This window comes from Asterias rubens, chromosome 1 (genome assembly GCF_902459465.1).
Source record: "Asterias rubens chromosome 1, eAstRub1.3, whole genome shotgun sequence".
In the NCBI taxonomy this organism is placed as follows: Eukaryota; Metazoa; Echinodermata; class Asteroidea; order Forcipulatida; family Asteriidae; genus Asterias; species Asterias rubens.
Window position 1 is genome coordinate 13,367,116 of NC_047062.1, and position 21,024 is coordinate 13,388,139.

The window sequence follows — 21,024 nt, forward strand, 5'->3', positions numbered from 1 at the left end:
ACATTCTCTAATTTGGCCAATGAGATGGCCTGATAGTAATAGGGAACGGAGCAAATAAGTCCATTGAATTTCGAATTTGCCGCATAAGAGTCAAGATTGACGCATGGGAAACACACAGATCAACAGAAACCACAACGAAAGTGTGACGACGGGTTTCAAACGCAGACTAGACGACGGTCGTTTTTCTTTTTACAGGGCACAGTTAGAAAAAGAACGAGGGTCGCCGGTCGTCATTGTTTATATCGCACCGTGCAAATCTAACGGACACAAGAAACACGTCGTCGTATTAATTAAAAAACAACACCAAGACACTCTGAGACAGTAGGACTTCGGACCTTTGACTTTGTGGATATATTTCCAGCTCGGTGTTTTTGACGGCCGAGTAGCGGAATCAGTAACTCGTCGGAATTATACTCAAGTGACAGTGCACATCTAAACTGCACACCCCCAAGCGCCAATGCCGACCATGAATGCCGTAGACGGAGATTGACTTGAGTAGACGAAAAGCACTGCGGCTGGCAATGCATGGTAATGATAATTCATGTTTTGTCTTTACTAACTTACTCTCTGCTTAACTCATGGACATGATGGAGGTAGTAAGTAATTAGTAAGTAAAGACACATCAATATTTTTATATTTTAAATCTAAAAACAAAAGTAAAAATCAACGATGTTGTACTTGTAATTGTATTTCATTTGTGTTTGAAGACTGTTCACTGTGTAACTGCATGGAGGATTCCTCCATGGTAACTGTAAGTGTAGTTGGTATGGTAGTACTCTAGTAGTAGTAGTAGTAGACTGTAGTAGTGTTGTGTTGTTTATTTTATTTTATTCAGGTAAAAAATGTAACTAAATTTAATTTAATTGCTTTCTTTAAAATAAAGTGTAACCATGTTTATAATATAAAGATCAACTTCTAATTCTAAACCTAATTCTAATAAAAATAATTGAAAATGAGAGAATTAGGCCCCTATCATTTTCTGTAACGATTCATTTACTTTTCCAGGCCAGGCAAGTGCAAGTGGATATTTTTCACAATTTTACTAAAAGCATTATAAAAGACTCTATTAATAGAATTAACTAATCTGGTAGTTACATAATTTGGACTTTTGTACGCATCAAAGAGAAGGCTATACAATTTGCAGACTTTGTTTACACTGGAATTTAACCAGCCAGTAAAGCAGTAGTTGCTAGTTAAAACTACCTTGTTAATAGTGTTTTAAAACAAAACTGATTAAAAAAAATGCAAACCCAGGTTAATAAAACCACTACTCCTCTGCCCACAATATTGAAAACTATAAGTCTTTACCATACATGTGGTCAAGTTCATCAACATTTTTAAGTGCAACAAAGATAAGCTTCTGACGAGGACACTAAAAACCAGCAAGTTTTTTTTGACACACTTGCGAGGGTGTACATCATTTATACATCTTTTTATTCTCACATAGAATAAATTCTCCTGAATGTTGCTGATCATGTCAAGAGCAAATGCTGATGTGTAGGAAGAACCCAAGTTTATTCCTCTGATATGCTGTAAAGTGTAATGAGATGCCAGTATGAGCAGCAATGTCAACGTCAGACCGAATGTTCTTAATCTAGCTGAAAGAACATCGGTTTCGTCCAAGAGAACGGTCCGAGCACCTTTGACCAAGAAAAGAAGCAAAGGAATACCCCTCTGTGAAAGGGTAAGAACTTTTGTTAACCATGAACAGTTTTAAGCTTTTCCTAAAATGTTTATTTATACTTAACACCTTACAGTCCCCAATCCTTCTGATCCAATTGCCAAAGTGAAGGATTTAGAAGGACTAACTAGGGGGTCCATCACCAATTCAATTCAAAGCAGCATTTATTTCCACATATCAAAAAAACAGTAAATAAAATATAAATGTGGAGGCACGTTCCAAAAAGCAGCTTGGCTTGTCATGGAACAGCCTACAAAACTAAACAAAAAGAACAGCAGACGAAGTGCTTTACAGGTTCACAGTTCAGACAACAAAACCAGTATGAAAAGTATGAGGGTATTGTAGGAATTAATGTAGGCCACTCACTAGCCAAACTGCCTAGCCAATATAATTGTTGTCTTTAAAAAACAGCTACGTAGGTGTAAATTACTCATCTTAGGAAAAATATGTTGTTATAAATCTGCATAAAGGTATTTGCTAACTGAAGTCAATCAATTGGACTACAACAATGCAGTACAATGTTTGACTTCAGTGGCCAGACTTTTGTGAAGAGGGTCATTTTGTTGTATTCATGAATCAAACACAATCAGTCAGCTGTTTCCAATGCTACTGAAGCTTGATGCGTGAAATTTATTCTGCATATTCTGCAACTCAGAATTTTCAATTGAGTGATCTATGATAGTTTCAAAGAAGGTTTTCATCTAGTTAGAATGGTGTATTAGTTTTTTGTTGTGTGGTTCTTATATTACCACACTGCAATGTCAATGCTTATATTTCACTGAATAAAGTGTGGCCGTTTAGGTTGTGGGTGGGGCAGGATTGAAAGCCAAATGACGGTCTTGTCTTTAAAGACACTTGACATTTTTGGTAATTGTCAAAGAGCAGTCTTCTCATTTGGTGTATCTCAACATGCACAAAATAACAAACCTGTGAAAATTTGAACTCAATTGGTCTTCGAAGTTGCGAGATAATAATTGAACTAAAAACGGCCTTGTGACACAAAGTTGTGTGCTTTCAGATGCTTGATTTTGGGACCTCAAAATCTACATGTACCTCTGAGATCTCAAAACCAAATTCAAATACTTTTTTAAAAGTGGAAAATTACTTCTTAAGACTTTCTCGAAAACTATGTTCAGAGGGAGTCGTTTCTCACAATAATGTTTTTACTATAGGTTTTCTCGGTCAAATTCGGCAAATGAGCAGCCAATTTAATTTTCATGCGTTTCGAGTTAAAGCTGTTTTGCCTCTCCAGTTGTTACTGCATTTCAAATTCAGAAAATTCGGCCATTAAATTTTGTTTTGAGTCGAGTCAAATTCCTTAATAGCACTATGTTCAATTTAGTGTATCGTCATTCTTTTTTGAGACACACACGCATCAACATTAACAAGCGATGAATTGTTAAACTGAATGACTATTTTGTTAAATCGAATGACGCAACATTACATTTGACTATCGTAAAACGAAATCGATTGACCCTTTTCAGTAGCATTCGATTGCGCGTGAAATAGAATAACTTGATGGTGAAATTGGCTGCTCTTTTTCTGAAATTGGTCGAGAAAACCTATATCATCAGCTTTCCATTGCTTGTTAACAAGTAAGTTTTTATGTTTTAAAAACAATTATTTGAGTAATGACCAATAGTGTCCAGTGCCTTTAAACACCAGGTCCATGATGCTCAAATTTTCCTTCGGCACACTTAATCTGGACAACCCTTTCACTGCTTAAAATTGAAGTATTAAGATGGATTGTTCATTTAAATCTCTAGTGTCGGATGGTTTCAGATAAATTCAAACAGTGAAATGACTTAAATTGTTTTTTTTGTGAAATCCTTTGTAGGTAACCCTTGAGCGAGTTCTTGGCTTTACTGTAAAAGACAACAGAACGTTTGCATGTGACCCAAACACAGGCCTTGTCGTGTATCCAGCGGGGTAAGTAAATTATTTGAGCTAAAAAGTGTACTGGTCATTTTTCAGTAGTTTTGCTGAAGTTTTAACTTATTTTTTCATCCGTTAAGTTTTAAATGAATAGGGCTTTCGGCATTTTTGTTTTTGCTGGGGGGGGGGGGGGGTTAAATTTGGAAAGATAAAGTATTTAAAAAATAAACTAAAACATAATGTCATAATAATAGATCTCAGTTTTCACCCATAACATTCCAATCTATCTATTAAACCAGTGAAAGTTTCAATTCAATTTGAATTGTCCAGGTACAAGTACAATACAACCTTTATATAACGTCAATGTGACCTCCTAATAACATGCACTCTTCCCATATAATGTGTACACGATGTGTGTATTGAAATGCTAACTTTGATAATCTGTTATTATGGCCAAAGTCCCGTCCAAAAAATCTATGCACAAAAAGTCTGAAAAATATTGATAAATAAATAGCTGAACAAAGACAAGCCTGCCAGAAAGGCAATTAATGTATATAATGTTGAGTTAATATAAATTCTCAATTGTAGTGCTCATATGAAGCCTACATAGATGTTTGTAGTGTACACACACCCGTGGGTTTTTATGTGACCTGTTGTAGTACTAGAGAAATACACTACAGTCATTATGTAATTTTATTGCTCTGCAGCATAATGCTAATGTGGTTAATATTTGTACCATCATTGTCAATTCATTACGGGTTTACACTTGCTGGACCTATCGATGAGATAATATTGGTATCACTGTAAATAATGCAAGCAGTGTTTGCCAATTCCACCTTCACATGTACTTAGTCCTACATCATGTGTTTTTTTTATTGCTCTGGCAAGTCTGTAAAGTAAATAGTTTAAATTGACACAGAACACAATATCACAAAGAGTTAGGGGTCCTTGGTCTGTGCAGGCTCTATGGTGCTTGTTGGCCCTGTGCACGCTCTATGGTGCTTTTTACAAAGCACTAACTGGTCATACCATTGGTTTAAACACAGTTGACTGACTGGATGCTGATTTTATGGCAGTTTCTATAGGGTCTGGCTACAGGCCTCATACATGTTAGTCCCAGCATTGGTTGAATCATGGTTGAATCCTTACTAAAATACATGTAGTCTACATGTATGTCATCTGAATGTAATAATACAGTCATTCAATCAAAGTAAAAAATCTCCTTAGTTTCAATCGAGAGGGCTGTTAAAATTTAATTGGTTTCTAAACTTTGAGATCGCAAATGGTGTTTACCCTAAGACCCCTTGCAAGATTATTACTACATGTATTCATAACTAATTATCATATTGTGCTTTAAGCTTTATTCATAGCAGATGACTTTAGAGTAAGGTTTTGATTACATTGTAGTTCCCAGGTGTGAGGCTTATGAATGGTCATGGTTAATAAACAAATTCCACCTGAGTTGGTTACAGTGCTATAGCCTACCGTGTTATGGCCAAAATTGACAAGGCCTACTGGAATTGACTGGAAAATGAATTACATGAACTGCATCCAGGGTAGTCAAGTATTTTGATCAAGGGAATGTAACAGCATCCGATGAAAATAAATAGCAGTTTACTGAAGACACCAGAAATCGTTGTTACATATTTTGATTGCTACAATTGAAAATAAGCCCAATGTGTGTGCGAAAAATCCCACTCTGAACCCAACTTGTTTTTAAAATTATTTTCTCTCTGCATGTATTTATTAAAACCACCGAATTGGATGTGGTTTCACTAATTGTTTGTACTACATGTACTTATGCAGGGATGATCACTGGACACTGGAGGATGGGAGAACCGTTTACTCTTCCAAACCAAAGAACAGTGACGTAGGCCTGCTGCCTTCCTTTTGAATCTTGTTTTCATATTCCATTAAAAAAAAAAGAATTCTGTCTGGAAATATTTTTCACCAGTTTATTGCCCTGGCAAATACACCTGTTCAGAATCCATTTTATCAGGAGCAGATTATCCGGCCTTGACTAAAATTAATTTGGGATTTCCTTTTTTGTTTGGGCATCAAGGTATGAAATATGAAATTGGATGTGAAGAGTGGAATACTGTAAAGTGATGTCAACTCTGCAGCTTAAAAAAAAAATGGTAAACAAATTTATGGAATTACACACACCCACCAAACATACATTGTTGTAGTTTTCACACCTACACAAACATGTAGGACTACAAGGGAAGGCTTACAAAATAAAGCTTACAACTTATATGTTGGCTATGTCAGTACAATATTTTGTTTTAAAGAAAACTATTTGTAAATTGTATGTGACCTTCAGCTTCATTCATCATAAATACGATTTAATCAGTTTTTGTCCTAGGGTTTTTACCACTTTATCCAGTCAAAATAAGGATTTTAAGGCCTCTCCAGATAAAATATAGGCCTACGATTTGAAGACTAATTTTGTAACTAGTAAAAAGTTCAACAATTTGATGCACTAAATACTTCAGTGCCAACAGCTGATTAAAACTGGAGCAGTTCCTTTTTGTCAGTTTGTAATCTCGCTAGCCTTTTGTTTATTTCCAGATTAAAAACAAAGACCTACTAAAGTATAACCTGTGCCTGTTGTCAGTGTTAACAATATTCACAGAAACCCCCTCTATAGACTTGTAGGCTATCATTTGCATTGCAGTAACATCAACCATAGAGCTAGGTCCTTGCCTACATGTATATCATGTACTATGTAGGCCTATGCATCAACTGTCCACTTACAGGCATAATTCATCTCTGGAAAACATGCATCCTAGATCATTCAGTGAGCAATTTATCTCAGATTACTCTGCATCCAAATCCATGAGGGATCCATTTACACAAAATTACAACCTGTGTTGGGTAACAGTACAACTGTCAGGTAGAATCACTGGGGAGTCTCGACAGACATCCAGCATCCATCCCAGCAACCACAGGTTTGTTGCTGGATGGAAGTGGATTGGGGTGAGGGGATATTGTGCCATCTGCTCTGCATCTCAACATGTGAAGTTTTACAGTAGCAACAAGTCAATGGATCACATACTGCTTGTATTTGCCTATTTAAATGTCTGGCAATAATTTGAATTGCACGTTTGTATTTATTGTAGACAAATATGAATTACAGGTGCTCACCATGTGTGTAAGCCTGATGAACATATGTATGAACCGTTAACATTTGAATCTACCACCTACTTTGTCAGTAAAAAAACAAAAACAAAACTTGTACAAAATATTTTTCAACAACAATCATTTTTTCATCTCTTCATTATCTGAACTTAGTTTACCAATTCATATTCACAAACTGCAAGCAGTAAATGGGTTTTGGGGGGAAGTATTATCTTCAGATGCAAACTAAGCTCTGAGAGAATGCATAATTAATTTTTTTTAGATTGACACAAATTTGCTATTTCAAACTTAAAAAGGACAGGAAACCTGGTCATTTCATGCTAAACAAAAAACCCATACTAATTTATTTGGAGGGTGGGGTGGGGGTGTTAAGATGAATCAAATCCAGACGTTTCAAGAAAATGATGGCATTATATTATAATTTATACTATAACTCATTAGGCTACATTCTGTCATCTGGATTTGAGTTCAGTTATCAGAGTCGACTTGAACTCTTGAATCATGTTGGTTGAAGGACTTATTTCTTGTACATGTAGGATATACATCTAGTGTTGTGGATGATTTGATTGACAACTGTCTACGCTAATACATAGGGGTCCAAAGTTCAGCATTACAATTCCATGCTTACATTATGTGGTCTTCCTGAAGCCAGAAACATGTAGGCTAAATGTATAATTTAGTTATTTTGAGTTATTCATTTTAAAGATAGGTAACTTTTCACAAGATTTTGAATATTTGCTCCTGTTTCATTCAGTTACAAAGTTAAATATAAAAACTAAATTCGTTTTTTTCTCTCTTTGAATGTATACGTACATTATTCAAAGGGATTTCTAACATGTACCTCAAATTGCGGGATAATACAGCATTTATGATAAATAACTGTATCAAAGAAGCCTTTATCACAGATATCTTGCACACTATGAGTAATAATAACATTATTCATAAAAGCTTGGTCAGTTTTGCCAGGGGAACACTTCTTCAAAATCAATATAATTGCATTCCTGTCTGGCTTGTGATCTTCATTGATTGAGCATTGATTTTTCTGATGTGTTGTCTTTGAGTTATGTTTTAATTGAGATATATTTACCATGTTTACAGCTTCAAAATTCCTGTAGATTGTCATTGTGACATGTACAGGCCACTTCACAGTAAAAATATGTACCTAGTATCCATGCTTTGATGCAGGTCATTTTTTATTTTAACAAAAAAACATTTAAAGTTAAAGACTGATTAATATTTTATCGTCAAACTAATTTACGTATAAATATCTGAAATATGAACACAGAATAAGAGATGAGTAAATAATGACAGTAGCCTACATGTATGAACTGAGGTTGACTCAGATTCTCTAGTGCAGTGGCTCATCTCTCCACCCTCTGAGAAATTTACAGTAATAACATAAACACTCTCACAGTCACAGTACACTCATCACATACTGCCCAACCCATAAGGTGACAAAATGGGTATGTCATAGCGTGGGCCATCTGCCTGTATTTTCACAGTGCAGCCTTGCCTTCAGAAACCTTTGTTTGTAGAATAAGTGTGTGTGTTAGTGTTATCAACCTCAGTTGTGTGTGTATTGTATTCGGTGTTAATGTTTTCTGTGTATAACCACGAACGGTTCAAATTACAAATATTAACCAAGATGTAATTGTTCTTTATAGTTTCAATACTGTATCATACCTGAATCGTGAAATTGTGAATGTACCACCTACATACATACGTATGCACTACAATTTTAGGAAAAACACTGATTTGAAATTTGATCTCTTAATTTGCTTTTAGATTATAGATATTGTTTATAATTGCTACATTTTAAGTTAAAAAGATTTTCTTTTTAAATTAATGATAATTTATAACAAATGAACAGTGCTTTCCACCACGGGCGATACAAAGGGATCTTGATTGTCTGAAAGGATGTTTTCCGACGGGTCTTGAAGATGGAGGGTGAGTCATGGAGGTGCGTGCAGAGGGAGCAGGGTTCCAGAGTGCTGAGTGCAGCGAAGGCTCGTTGGTCATTAATTGTTTTAAACATGTCAAAAGGCAAATTTTGTGTGAATCATTTACGAGGAATGTTTTTCTAGTCACACAGCTACACATTATAGCTGTCCAGACCTTGATTAATAAATTGCATTCATCATCTACAGACAATACAAGAATGATGCCCCAAGCCTTTCCCTGCCCATATTGGGTAATTGTTATGATATGCACATTCACACCTCCTTCTTCCAACGACAACGAGATGTGAGGCAACCCTGGAGCAGGCAGGCTTCCTATTGACAATCTCACATTCTCAGATTCTTTATTATAACCTTGTTTGTCATGTGGGCGGCCGGGTCTTAAAAAATCTAATATTGGCCACTCTCAATAAACGCTGGCGCCTTGCTTTGTGTCGTCCCGACATTCCAAAATATTTGAAGGGATAATCTCTTTTGATTGAGTTCTTAACACGTGGAAAATTATGGGAAGTGCAAAAATTGACGGATTTATTAATTTGCAATTAAACTAGTATCTGCTGCATATCTCCCTTAATGAAATCCCACACATCTTTATCATCACTTTGGGACTTCCTTGTTATACCCAAACAGCTGCCAAGTCCTGAACATTTGTTTGGTGCACAGTTCTGAACTGAAACGTGATCAGTTAAAGAGTGCAGTCATCACCCATCAGGCAGTCCAACTGAATCAAACAAATCATGCAATTTTGAAGGATTTGGGAAGTAATGTTATATGCATGACAGCTCTTTGAAAGCTTCTTCCACAATTCAAACTATTGCATTTTTTTTTTCTCAAAGGAATCCTTGGCGATGAAAGATTTGACATACATATTTTGTTTTAGAAATACTGTCAAGTGGGATTTTTTTTTCTCTTCATTTAAAGGCAGTGGACACTATTGATAATTACTCAAAATAATTATTAGCATAAAACCTCACTTGGTGACGAGTAATGGGGAGAGGTTGATGGTAAAACACATTGTGAGAAACTGCTCCTTCTGAAGTGACATAGTTTTCGAGAAAGAAGTTATTTTCCACAAATTTGATTTTGAGACCTCAAGTTTAGAACTTGAGGTCTCGAAATCAACCATCTAAACGCACACAACTTTGTGTGACAAGGGTGTTTTCTTCTTTCATTATTATCTCGCAACTTTGATGACCGATTGAGCTCAAATTTTCACAGGTTTGTTATTTTATGCATATGTTGAGATACACCAAGCGAGAAGACTGGTCTTTGACAATTACCAATAGTGTCCACTGCCTTTAAAGCCATTGGACCCTTTCGGTACAGAAAAAAAATAAAAGTTCACAGATTTACAAATAATTTACAGGGTTTACAGAAGGTAATGGTGAAAGACTTCTCTTGAAATATTAGTCCATGAAATGCTTTACTTTTTGAGAAAACGGTAAAACAATATAAATTCTCGTTAGCGAGAATTACGGATTTGTTATAAACCCATGTCATAACACGGCGAAACGCGCGAAAACAGGAGTGGGTTTTCCCGTTATTTTCTCCCGACTCCGATGTCCGATTGAGCCTAAATTTCCACAGGATTGTTATTTTATATAAAAGTTGTGATACACGAAGTGTGGGACTTGGACAATACTGTTTACCGTAAGTGTATAATGGCTTTAAGTGAATTTTTAAAATTAAAATAGTTTACAATAGTCCCTACAGTATACAAAATTACTCTGGGCCTACGGCTCATTGCTTTATAATCCATTTGTTTTTTCTTTGCTTCGTTGTTTGTTGTTTTCTTTACCCAAAATTCACATTGAACCTGCAGTGGTATGCAAGTAAGTTTTGTGCCAATCATTTTTTAAAGTACTTGGAAAATCAATGTTCATCACAATGAGAAACGTGACTTTGATGATACCAATTGCCAACAGTTTGTTATTGTGAAATTCCTAATATTGGTCCACTTGTCTAGGTACACACTTCATCTAGAGTATGATCTTTTTTTTCATAATATGTTCTGTTTATTTTCGAAGATCTTTGTACCCAATGAGAGCTAGTTGACAAGAAGGGTTCCATTGTTGTGCGGTGATCTTGCAAGGACTCAAACAGAGATTCACACCATTCTATTGCTGAAGTCTGGAGCCTTTTCACAATAGGACTCTGTTGATGTGTGTGGTTACCTAGACTATGTAAGCCCTTGTTGAGTGCACCTCAGCATGGCATTACATATAAAATCTTTTCATGGTTAATGTACATACTGGCTCTGTATTATGAGTTAAGCCATGAATTTAGTTGTACACAGACCTGAAATCCACTTGCTTTAATACCTGTTGTACATCATTAATCTTTTTTAAGAGCATTATGAAAAGCTCTATAATGCTTGGACCATGTAGGAAGGCTTTGACCATGCTTTGCACCATGGCTTGACTGTAAATGTACTGTTCAATCAGTGATAACAAATACCTAATACATTGTAGTTTGTCTCGAACAGAATACAGTGGAATACTTCTGTTTTGATCCCGTTAGTGTTAGGCCATCGTGCTGCATCACAATCCTCAAACAAGAATTGGCAATGATTTCTCCTGAAAGAGATTACATGTAGGTTGCATATCACCAGAGTCCAATGCTCCTCATATAGTCATAGATGATGAGGCTACTTTCAAACCTATTTGAAGTACCATCTTTTTCATATTCCAAGGAATGCCCCTGGTGCTAGGCCACAAACTTTCCCATGAAAAACCATTGCACATCAGTCCCTATGTTTCTTTACGATGGACTGTACATGTAGGCCTACGTACAGTGGAGGTCCTCTGATATCAGTAAATTAATGGTTTTATGTTTAAATTCCAACATTTTTTAGCAAAGTAAATTTTCTTCAGTCTTATTTTGTCAGTTTACCATTTTATATTTTAGGATCCAATTCCCATATTTAGTGCCACCATCAACATCCAATTTCGTGAGCAAAGTTATCCCACTTTTAGCATTGAATTACTAAATGCTAACGCTTGCAGTAGTTTAGGACATTTCCACTTTTACAACAAAAAGAGCATTTGCTGGCGGCTGTGCAACAGCTCAACTCAACCAGTTGTGGTCCGAGGACCAGTTCCACTCCCACAATCAACTCCTACTGAACTTTCAGGATGAGAGGATTTGTGGTCAGACCATGGGAGCCTTCTTCTTATGGTCAGACAGGCTTACAGAATACCCCATTGTATAGCGAGGAATCTTTGCTTTACATCAGCTAATGAATAGTACAGTTAGTGGTTCAGTGATTTGATCATTTGACTAATCCACCCCAGGCTAAAATTGGTGCACCTCTTTAAACCCAATGGGTGGGGGTGGGGGTGGGGGTGGGGGTTGGGGTTGGGGCAGGAGTGCAGGCATTTGGAAATTGTTGTGAATTATTTGTGAGCTAAATTGAGTTAAGAGTGAGGTTAGATGTGTAGATGACATTTTATGACCGACAGTGGCAGTGTCATATCACAAATTAATATCACAACTCTATTAATACGCAGTGTGACAAATTAATCTTTGATAAATGATGCCTTTCTGTCTGCATTAACTAAGAGAAATATCAGTTCTGTGTAAAAGAGTTTTTGAAACTATGATTCGGTGATTTTTGTTTGTTCCACGATGACTTTTGTTTTTAATAATACAGGTGTATAATGAATATTATTTTAAAAATAGAAAATAAATGAATGTTTCACTGAGTGAAACAAGGGTGTTTTTTGTCTGTCATTAAAGTCACCTGGAAGTGGTTTTTTGTCAAAATAAAGCTTTTGTCACTAAAATATGTGTTTTGATGAGTGGAATATGAATAAACAACTAACTTAGGTTTACATAAATTAGTTACCATGTTATTTACAAATTGGAAAAAAAGCCGACCCCGAGAGGGCGCTGTTCGTGACGTCAATTGAGGCGCGATGAATCGCATGCAGTGCCAACACAGCATAGTGACGCTTGGCGCAAGCTAAAAACATGCCCTCAAAGTTGAAACAATACCTGATTTTTTTCACGTCAGGCAAATGCTCCTTTAGGTTCGTTACAGCTCTCAGGTACCTTCTTCGACTTCCCCACTAGCTGGAAAAATTATTGGGATGGCGTCATGTTTTAGAAAAGAACTTTTCTCTTCATGTCAAAATGTGTAGTGTATTCCGGATTCTCGAAGCACGACGGCTCGAAGTGTTTGCCGCACAGCGCTGGAAAAGACGTCGGACCGGACAACTTGGCAAACTGACACCGTCTTTAGTTGTTTTGCTGCATCCAGCAGCAATACACCTGGTTGACATTGCCGGAAAAAATGCAAGAAATAAAACTTTTTCCAACGTACAAACTCACGTCCAGGACTTGAATGTACTTGCACGTACGTGTGTTCGATGTTCGATCGAGGCAAAGTCTTCCTCGATTGACATCACAAAAGGGGTAGGCGGAGTCACCCCCACACAACTTTATTTAATTTGTTAAACATATAAATCGTCAAAAACAATTACTCCAAAAATTATTTTATTGTTCAGGAACATATACTCTAATGTTTGAAGGAAAACAAAAATCTATTTCCCGGTGCCTTTAATATCTCGCAAGATTGAGCTCAAATTTTCACAGGTTTGTTATTTTATGCATATGTTGAGATACACCAACTGTGAAGACTAGTCTTTGACAATACCAATTGTATCTAACTATGTCTTTAAACAAATCATTGCCCAGGGCAGTCTGATGCACTGGACTTAAGGTCTGGTTATTTTTTTCCTAAACGAGCAAACAGAACTTGAGACCTCCAGTTATTGTTTCTACATGAATCCGATTTCAACTATATGAGCCAATCTGTAAATGAGCAAATGTCAACATCTTTTCCAGGATTAACAAGGAGCAAAAATATAACCACAAACCACAGGAGTGGCAGCCAGCATACACATCTAACTGTATTATAGGGGATTTAAGATAATGTATTACTAATTTAATTACCATCAATGAATGGAATTAAGATTTAACAGTTAATTTATTTATTGATGGTGTTAGTAAAACAAATAGGCAGCGCCTAGCGACTTGTCATCAAGTCTAGGTAGGCAGTGGTTTTATAGTGCTTTGGGAAGGATAGGCTCTGAGTGGCCATCAGGATGGCTGGCAACTTGTCCGGAATTTTGACTGGTCCTCAAAAGTTAACCTGCATTTTGCCAGCAGACAACTGATAAGGGAGAAAGCTGAGAGCACACTGTTTGTAGATCACCAAGTCTCTAACACTCTGCCCTAGTTCTTCTCAAAACCAACACTTCCCCCAAGTTTGAGAGATTTCATAAACCTATGTACCGAGTTGTTACCCTCAATACACTTTTGAACGATTTAATTATGGATAGAACTGAATAATATTTAGGTCACTTTCAAAATTAGAACTGAATAATGTTTAGGTCACTTTCAAAGTGCCATCTGTTCAAAGGGCAATGGAGTCTTAAGTCCATCTCTGGCAGTGTTGGTTTCCTGGTAAACACCAGTAATTAGATTGATGTGGTCTTTCTGATGTGGTAGAAGAAGGCCTTACTTACATGCCCTGGGGCTAACTGTGAAATGAGTGCTATTCATCATCATCATCCCCCAGGGTTTAAGATACCCCTGATCCCAATGTAATCCCCTGGAGGAAGCTTGACCTGATAACAAGGTTAAAGAACTTTTATTGGAGCGTTGTTTTTTGTTTTGGTTGTAATTGGCACGCATTTTGCAAAATGCGGACATCTTCATTGAATTATGTGTACATTTATTCAAACAAGCCGGACTTTAAGTCAAAGTAATTGCCATAGCTAAACTTGCTAACGTGATTTATTTTCCAATGGTGCAATTCAAGGTCTTTCCTAGATTAATGGCGCAGAAGGAATGCAATTGTACACTTAACTCTGTAAAATATGCTTGCCCATGAATACATTGCAAGAAGTACTGCAAAGCTTACATTTCATTAATTTCAGAATTTAAGTCATGAAATGCAATAATGCTTAATTGTAGTTTTTAAATTTAAAAGGTCAGAAAAATTGTGTGAACATAACTTTTGAAAATTAGAAGTTGAATGGCTATACATTGTACATCATAAAAAAGTCTCTAAAGCCATTATGAGAAATACACTGTCTATGTACAGTGTACAGTGTGTAGGCCTACTGCCTTTTTGCCTTATGGTAGTTTCCCTTTGCATGCTTTGTTGATAAATGTCGATCTCAGCTTGAAAGTTGGAAGTGCCGCACTCTCTGGTGGCTTTTCACTATCCCCTCCCCCCACACCAACAATAGTATAGGTCCTGTCTTGTTTGTGTTGTAAGCTATCTGAAACCTTTACAACAGTAACCTTCATGTACTCATATACAGGGTATGCACATTTCAGTGAAACATTTTTATAAAAATGAATAAAGTAAAAGAACAAGTAAAATGTGCAATGAAGCTTTACAAGACACGGGGAAAAATCTTATTAGGCAGATACCTTTTAGGCATGTTATACATGTAAGTACGTACAGCTCTAATTTTTCTACAAAATAATGTGAGTACGTACAGCTCTAATTGCATTATAAGGGAGTTATTAAAATAAATTACCTCTCCAGTCTATATTCAAATCTCAAGGATAAAATTCAAACCTTACATTATTGGAATTTCCACATCGTCTCTTTGATCTCACATGGTCACCTACATGTAGGTCTACAACTTGACAAAGGAAATTAGTGTTCATATCTCGCCCCAGGCTGATCATTTCAATGTGTAATGTCAGTTCTCCAGTGTAGAAGCTTTTGACCTTGCCCTTTAAAGAGAATGCAATGCTGAGGTCTCGATATTAAAATTGAAGGAAGTTAAGAAGGTCCGACAGTCTTCCTTAAAAATATTTTTAGACTAAAACATTGAATGGTAGGAACTCTCCAAGTGTTAAACAAATTAGTGTAAAAGAAAAGAGGGTAAATGCCATCATTATAAGATCATTTAAAAAGAAACAATGATGTTTAGATCAGTGTGGCCTCTAAAAAAAAAATGCCATAGCTTTTGATTCACCAATATGGACAGTGTAGACATAATTATTGTACTGAATCCTTTTTCAGAAACAAATTTAGCATAATTCGTTGTGACAACAGAAACAAAGTCTGTTTTGCTTTGGACACTACGCATGACACGAACGTTTATTGTTGGTTTTAGCGCAATACTTTAGTCTGTCAACATTTGATTGGAAATACAATTATCTGCTTTTATTTGTCGCCCTCTCGACAACCCCAGCATTATTTATCAGTCATACACCTTGTTGTAGAGAGAGCGATGTTCGATGTATTTCATTGAGTAAACATCAATACTGGAGAGACAAACTGTGGGAGTGTGGGGATGTTTGAACTGCAAAAAAAAGAATTATAATATAATGAAGGATGACGTTGCCTGCTGAAGTGTAATGTTTATATGTATTACTTAACCACAACATTAGTGTCGTTGGGAATTCAACAAATTTATTTTCATGTTTTAAAAATCTTTTTAAATTGTGCAGTCATTCAGAAATGAAAATAATATTATTAGTGGCTTCTTTTTATAACAAAGCGCTGAAGTAGCACTAAGTGTGCAAATGAATTTGTTTGTCTTCTAAACAAGAAAAACTATTGTTATTTATATTTGTAGTCTTTTATTGTTTACACATTGAAAAAAAAACACCCAGTAATTAGTTACGAGGCCAGATATTTCACTCTTACAAGGGCACAGTACTTCTTCCTTAGTAAAGGGCATTTTTATTTAAGAAAAAGTTAAGTTTCTACAATGTCTACTGTAACATTTCAAGGGGCACCAAGGCAATTGTCAGAGGGGGGGTGCCCTTTTTTACCTCTTCAAAGTGTAAGCCCCACATGTAGCTAGTCTATGCATGATTTGGATGTTTTTCGATGTTGATCACAGACCTTCTGATACTCAACTGAATGTTCTGTTGATTGTGTTTAGATTGTAAACAGAACAACGCAACAATCTATCTTTGGTTCAAAAGTTTCTCTGTAAGTGCACTGTTAGTTTCAGGTTTTATTTGATCTGGTTGATCTACCTTTATTCCCCTGTAAAAAAATAGTTAATCCGACTAGGCTTTTAAAACTGCCGATATGGATTCTGTAGTTTGTGTATTTAGACAGCTTGATCTGAACTATAGTAAACAACCAAAACTTATTATTGTGTGCATGTAAAGAAAAACACGGTTTCCACAAGCGTGACATGAAGTGCAAATTGTACTATGCAGTTGCGGAAAAGTGCTTTTGACTTCTACAAAATGGACCTCTTTGCAAGGTTTCCAGCTTTTGTGCAGTACACTTGAAATTTGTTGTACGTTGTTGTTGCATACTTTTCCTTAGTAACAAGTGTACACAGTCTGTCATGTCTGTGGCCTTTTTGTTTACGTTAACTGCAACCACATACATTGTACAGTACAGTGTTTAATGTAGCTCTCATCAGAAATCCAGTGTACAGTGTGTACTGCAAATAATTTAAAGAACAAACTCAGGCCTGGAAATACACAGAAGTCATGGCATCTTTTGCCCTGACTGGTCTTGGCCTTGGTGCCCCTTCAATCTGTTCCCAACCCTTTGCAAAATGAATAAATGAACTTGTCCTCTCTACAATGAAATTTCCCAGGCCTGTCCAACATTTTTCATTTAATATTTGTAACAATTCAAACCAACTTTTTCTTTCAAATCTGAAAACATTTTGGTACAGTTGTATAATAGCACACAAATAATTTACTATCTCCTTTTCATAACTGTGAACAAACCCTAGTGCAATTGCACTGCAAGACACACACAGTTTAAAGATAAGTTTGATATAGATTGCAGTACGTATTTTGGATGTTTCTTAATTAGCTCAGATTAACTGGCATGGTTCATTCACAGTTCAACCTTAACCCTTGCCATGGTTTAAACTCTCCTAATTAGCGTGTCCGTGTGCAACAAGTATGTCATCTCCCAAATAAACACTCCTACATGTACGAGAGGCGTGTTTGATTTGTCATCAGCAAAAAATTGTAATATTGTACTGGTACTTTTACAATGTTATGCATACAGTATGTACTTGGTAGCTTGGGATAATCATTTGTGCAATGGTACAGAATATGAGCATTGGGTACTAATGCATTTAACTGGGGCAACTTAAACTGTGGTATTCATGGATTGCGGTAGAACCATTACTGTATATTTTGTTCTTTGAGAACTTCTTTTAAAATAGTGTATTCTACTGGTGCTGAGTTTTTTTTTTTTTAATTTATTTTAGGCAGCCAATTAGTTTGGAGAGGGTATTTCCATATGGGTCAACCAAGGCAAAGACCAGGGCATCAGTCATTTCAGGACTGGTGTACAGTACATTAATGTAAAATTTATGTTGTATTGATTATTACATGATCTCCCTCTGGAATTTTTTTGAATGATTCCTACATCGCCAGTCCAACTTAGTTTATCTGACGGCATAACTTTCTTCTTGGCGTAGAAACATTTTAAAACCTTAAACTAACAAGTGGTTTCTACATTTACATACTGTACACATAGTACAACACACCTTCCAAACTCAAAACTGGGGATTCCAATATGTTTATACAGTAAAATGGTATGCCCTCCCCCATCAAAACTTGAATGCAAAACCAACCAACCATGGTCAGTAAAGGCTTTGTCCACTTTGAATGTTGTTGCATTCCATATCTGTCAGATAGCTGCGCTGACCAGGTCAATAAGCTCTGCATGTTGCAATCAGAGTTAATCTACGCTGCATTATTGCACAACACATGCAGTGTGGTTTATTGGACTGAACAATGGAACACACCTTGCTGTGCTAAAACTCATTAAATGGAACAAGGCGTTCTGATTCAACTTAGAAAATATTTTTCCTAAAAAGTACTTTTGTCGCACCATGGTCGCACCAAGTTTCTGAAGTATTTGCCAGATCGCTGTTTTCTGTTTGAATTTTATGTGTCCATTGGATATTCTGAGGTAGTGCGATACATGCTATGCCCAGTGGTTTTAGTGGATATTATCTTGAAATTCAAGCCAAAGATGTGTCTTTTTGCCTTGCGTTTTCACAGGACAATTCTACAATCCTGTATTAGTTATGAAGTACCCTGTAGTATCCTGCAATGCCCTCTTGAACTTCAGTTCCTGGTCTGCAGAATCCATCCCTTCACAGCTGACTATGAAAACATTATCCCCTGACCTTTGTTATTAAATCTGCAGAGTGATTGGCTTAATGCTCAGTTATGACATCTACTCCATGGGTTCTAAGTGCACATTCCTGGATTGTACCCCCTGCAGTTTAACACAATGTGGCTCTTCCTATTATTACATTTCGCTTCTACTATAGTTTCAACCCAAGTTTAATTACTGACTGGAAACTTTGATGGAAATGACATTGTACATAATATTTTTTATTAAACTTTACTAAAAGTGTCTTCAAAATACATACATTGTGTACAGTGCTTCCCCTAAAGTTTTAGAAAAAATCTTACTTTAAAGGGGTTTAAGGGTTTTTAAAACTAAGCCTTAAACACACGTACTAGTAGAAAACACTCCAAAGACCTCAATTAAAAATAATTGTTCTTCGGCCAAACATCCACAAATGTGGCTCCACAATGCCTCACAGTTTTGAAAAATCCTGGGGAGAAAAACAGTTTGTGTCAAACTGAAATTATATGCAATGCCACACTCCTAGTGATCCTTGTTGATTTGCTTTCCTTCCTTGCTACCGGTCAGTGACTATTTATTTGTTTACAACATCAACAAGATTGATCTTGAGTTGTTTGTTACTAGAGATATTTATTCATGGTCTGTGCTGTGTAATCGGAGATCTGATTAGATTTGCCTATAGTAGAGGGACCCTGGTAACACCACACTGTGAAGGGTTCAAATGGTTATACCATAATGGATTTAACCAGATGTTGGAAATAAATTTCACTAGGTCTTGAAAATGTTTGTCTTGGTAAAGTTCATGGAGAGGATGTGGGACCTGTTTTAGTGTGATTGGCTTGGGCTAGACTTTGTTTTTTAACAGTTATTTTTTTATTTTTTGGTTTTATGTTAATTGTAAACAAAAAATAAGAACTTCTAAAGAAAATTTGCAGTGCATGGTATTAATGAAGGTGGTGGTTGGAAGAGAAAAAAAAACAAAAACACAAACTTCATGCAGTAGTTTGTGTGCATTGAAGCTAATATAAAATTGTGTCCTCTGTAAGAAAATTAATGTTAATCTCCATTAGGGAAAAATCATAAATTTAACATTGACTTTTAAAACAAAGTTTGTATTACATAACAACATTTGAAATATGTTTTTCTTAATTTGTTCTCTCTTTCTCCAGATGTGTTATTGTACTGTTTAACCCTCGAAGGAACAAGCAGTCTCACATAGTCAACCATTCAAGGTAAGTTATTGCATTAGTGTTGGTTTTAACCTACCATTACAGCCCCTTTTCATACCTGGAAAAAAAAAATTGTTTACCGTGTAATAAAAACTAACATTTTGTTTCAATACTGTGTACATTTTCAGAGGGAGTTTAACACTTTGATATCAATTGTTCATGACTCTTTGTATAAAGGCAAAAGGTGAACCTAAGTTTGTCATAATATGAGCCACTTCATGTACGTACATTGATCAAATATGAGATCGCATTTAGATTCTAAACCACTTAAGGAGTTGCACAGTCCAGAGATCAGTAGGCCTATACATTGCCTGTTTCTTTATTGCCATGTTGCCTGTAAATGACCCTTGTACATCATCATCATGTATTTTGTGTCATGACAAATTCAGGATTTCCTCATTGTTTCCGCTATGATAGGCTCATTTCCTCTTACTTATTGAAGAGATTAAACACCCATCGGACAGACTAACAAGCTGTGTATGAGTTGGCGCTAACGAACTGTAACAAATATCTCCTCATGATTTACAAAGGGTTTATTTAGGTCAATTTGTTTTTCAATTTAACCGGAAATTTGTGTCACATATTTTCTTTTTGAAATTGAATAATGTAAATTTGATCTTTGCTGGAAGAGATTGCAAAAATAAAATGTGGTGCACAGGCTTCAGCTGAAATCTCTAATGCCTCTTTGAAACTTTTTCTTTGAAATCCAGAGTCAAGGTTATGCGGGCAGAGGAATATTACTTTGGTTGGATTCGAACCAGCAATTCACATAGGCCATGAAGGCCATGACCTCTGTTGCCCCTTGAGTCTTGGCCTTGGTGAAACTTGGAAAAGTTCTCTAGAGACTTTAATATTTTAAAATGGGAGGGGGTTGCAAATTGAAAATGGCCTTGCCCGCTTTAAAAGACGAAATCCAGGCCCATCGTTCTATGGTGGATGTGTTTTCCACTATGAGTGTATTTTATTTTATTTATTTATGCTATCACTGGACCTAGGAAAGTGTATGGTAGA

General features: G+C 36.2%; 1 protein-coding gene across 1 annotated transcript in view; it reads left to right on the forward strand.

The window, feature by feature from the left end:
• Positions 1–141: 141 nt before the first annotated feature.
• Positions 142–21,024, forward strand: part of LOC117290049 (WD repeat-containing protein 62-like) — a 57,834-nt gene continuing 36,951 nt past the window's right edge. The window contains exons 1-4 of the mRNA XM_033771294.1: positions 142–528; positions 1,448–1,684; positions 3,519–3,610; positions 19,954–20,016. Of these exons, the coding sequence (XP_033627185.1) occupies positions 1,556–1,684; positions 3,519–3,610; positions 19,954–20,016 (284 nt within the window). The 5' untranslated portion in view covers positions 142–528; positions 1,448–1,555. The remainder of the gene's footprint in view (positions 529–1,447; positions 1,685–3,518; positions 3,611–19,953; positions 20,017–21,024) is intronic.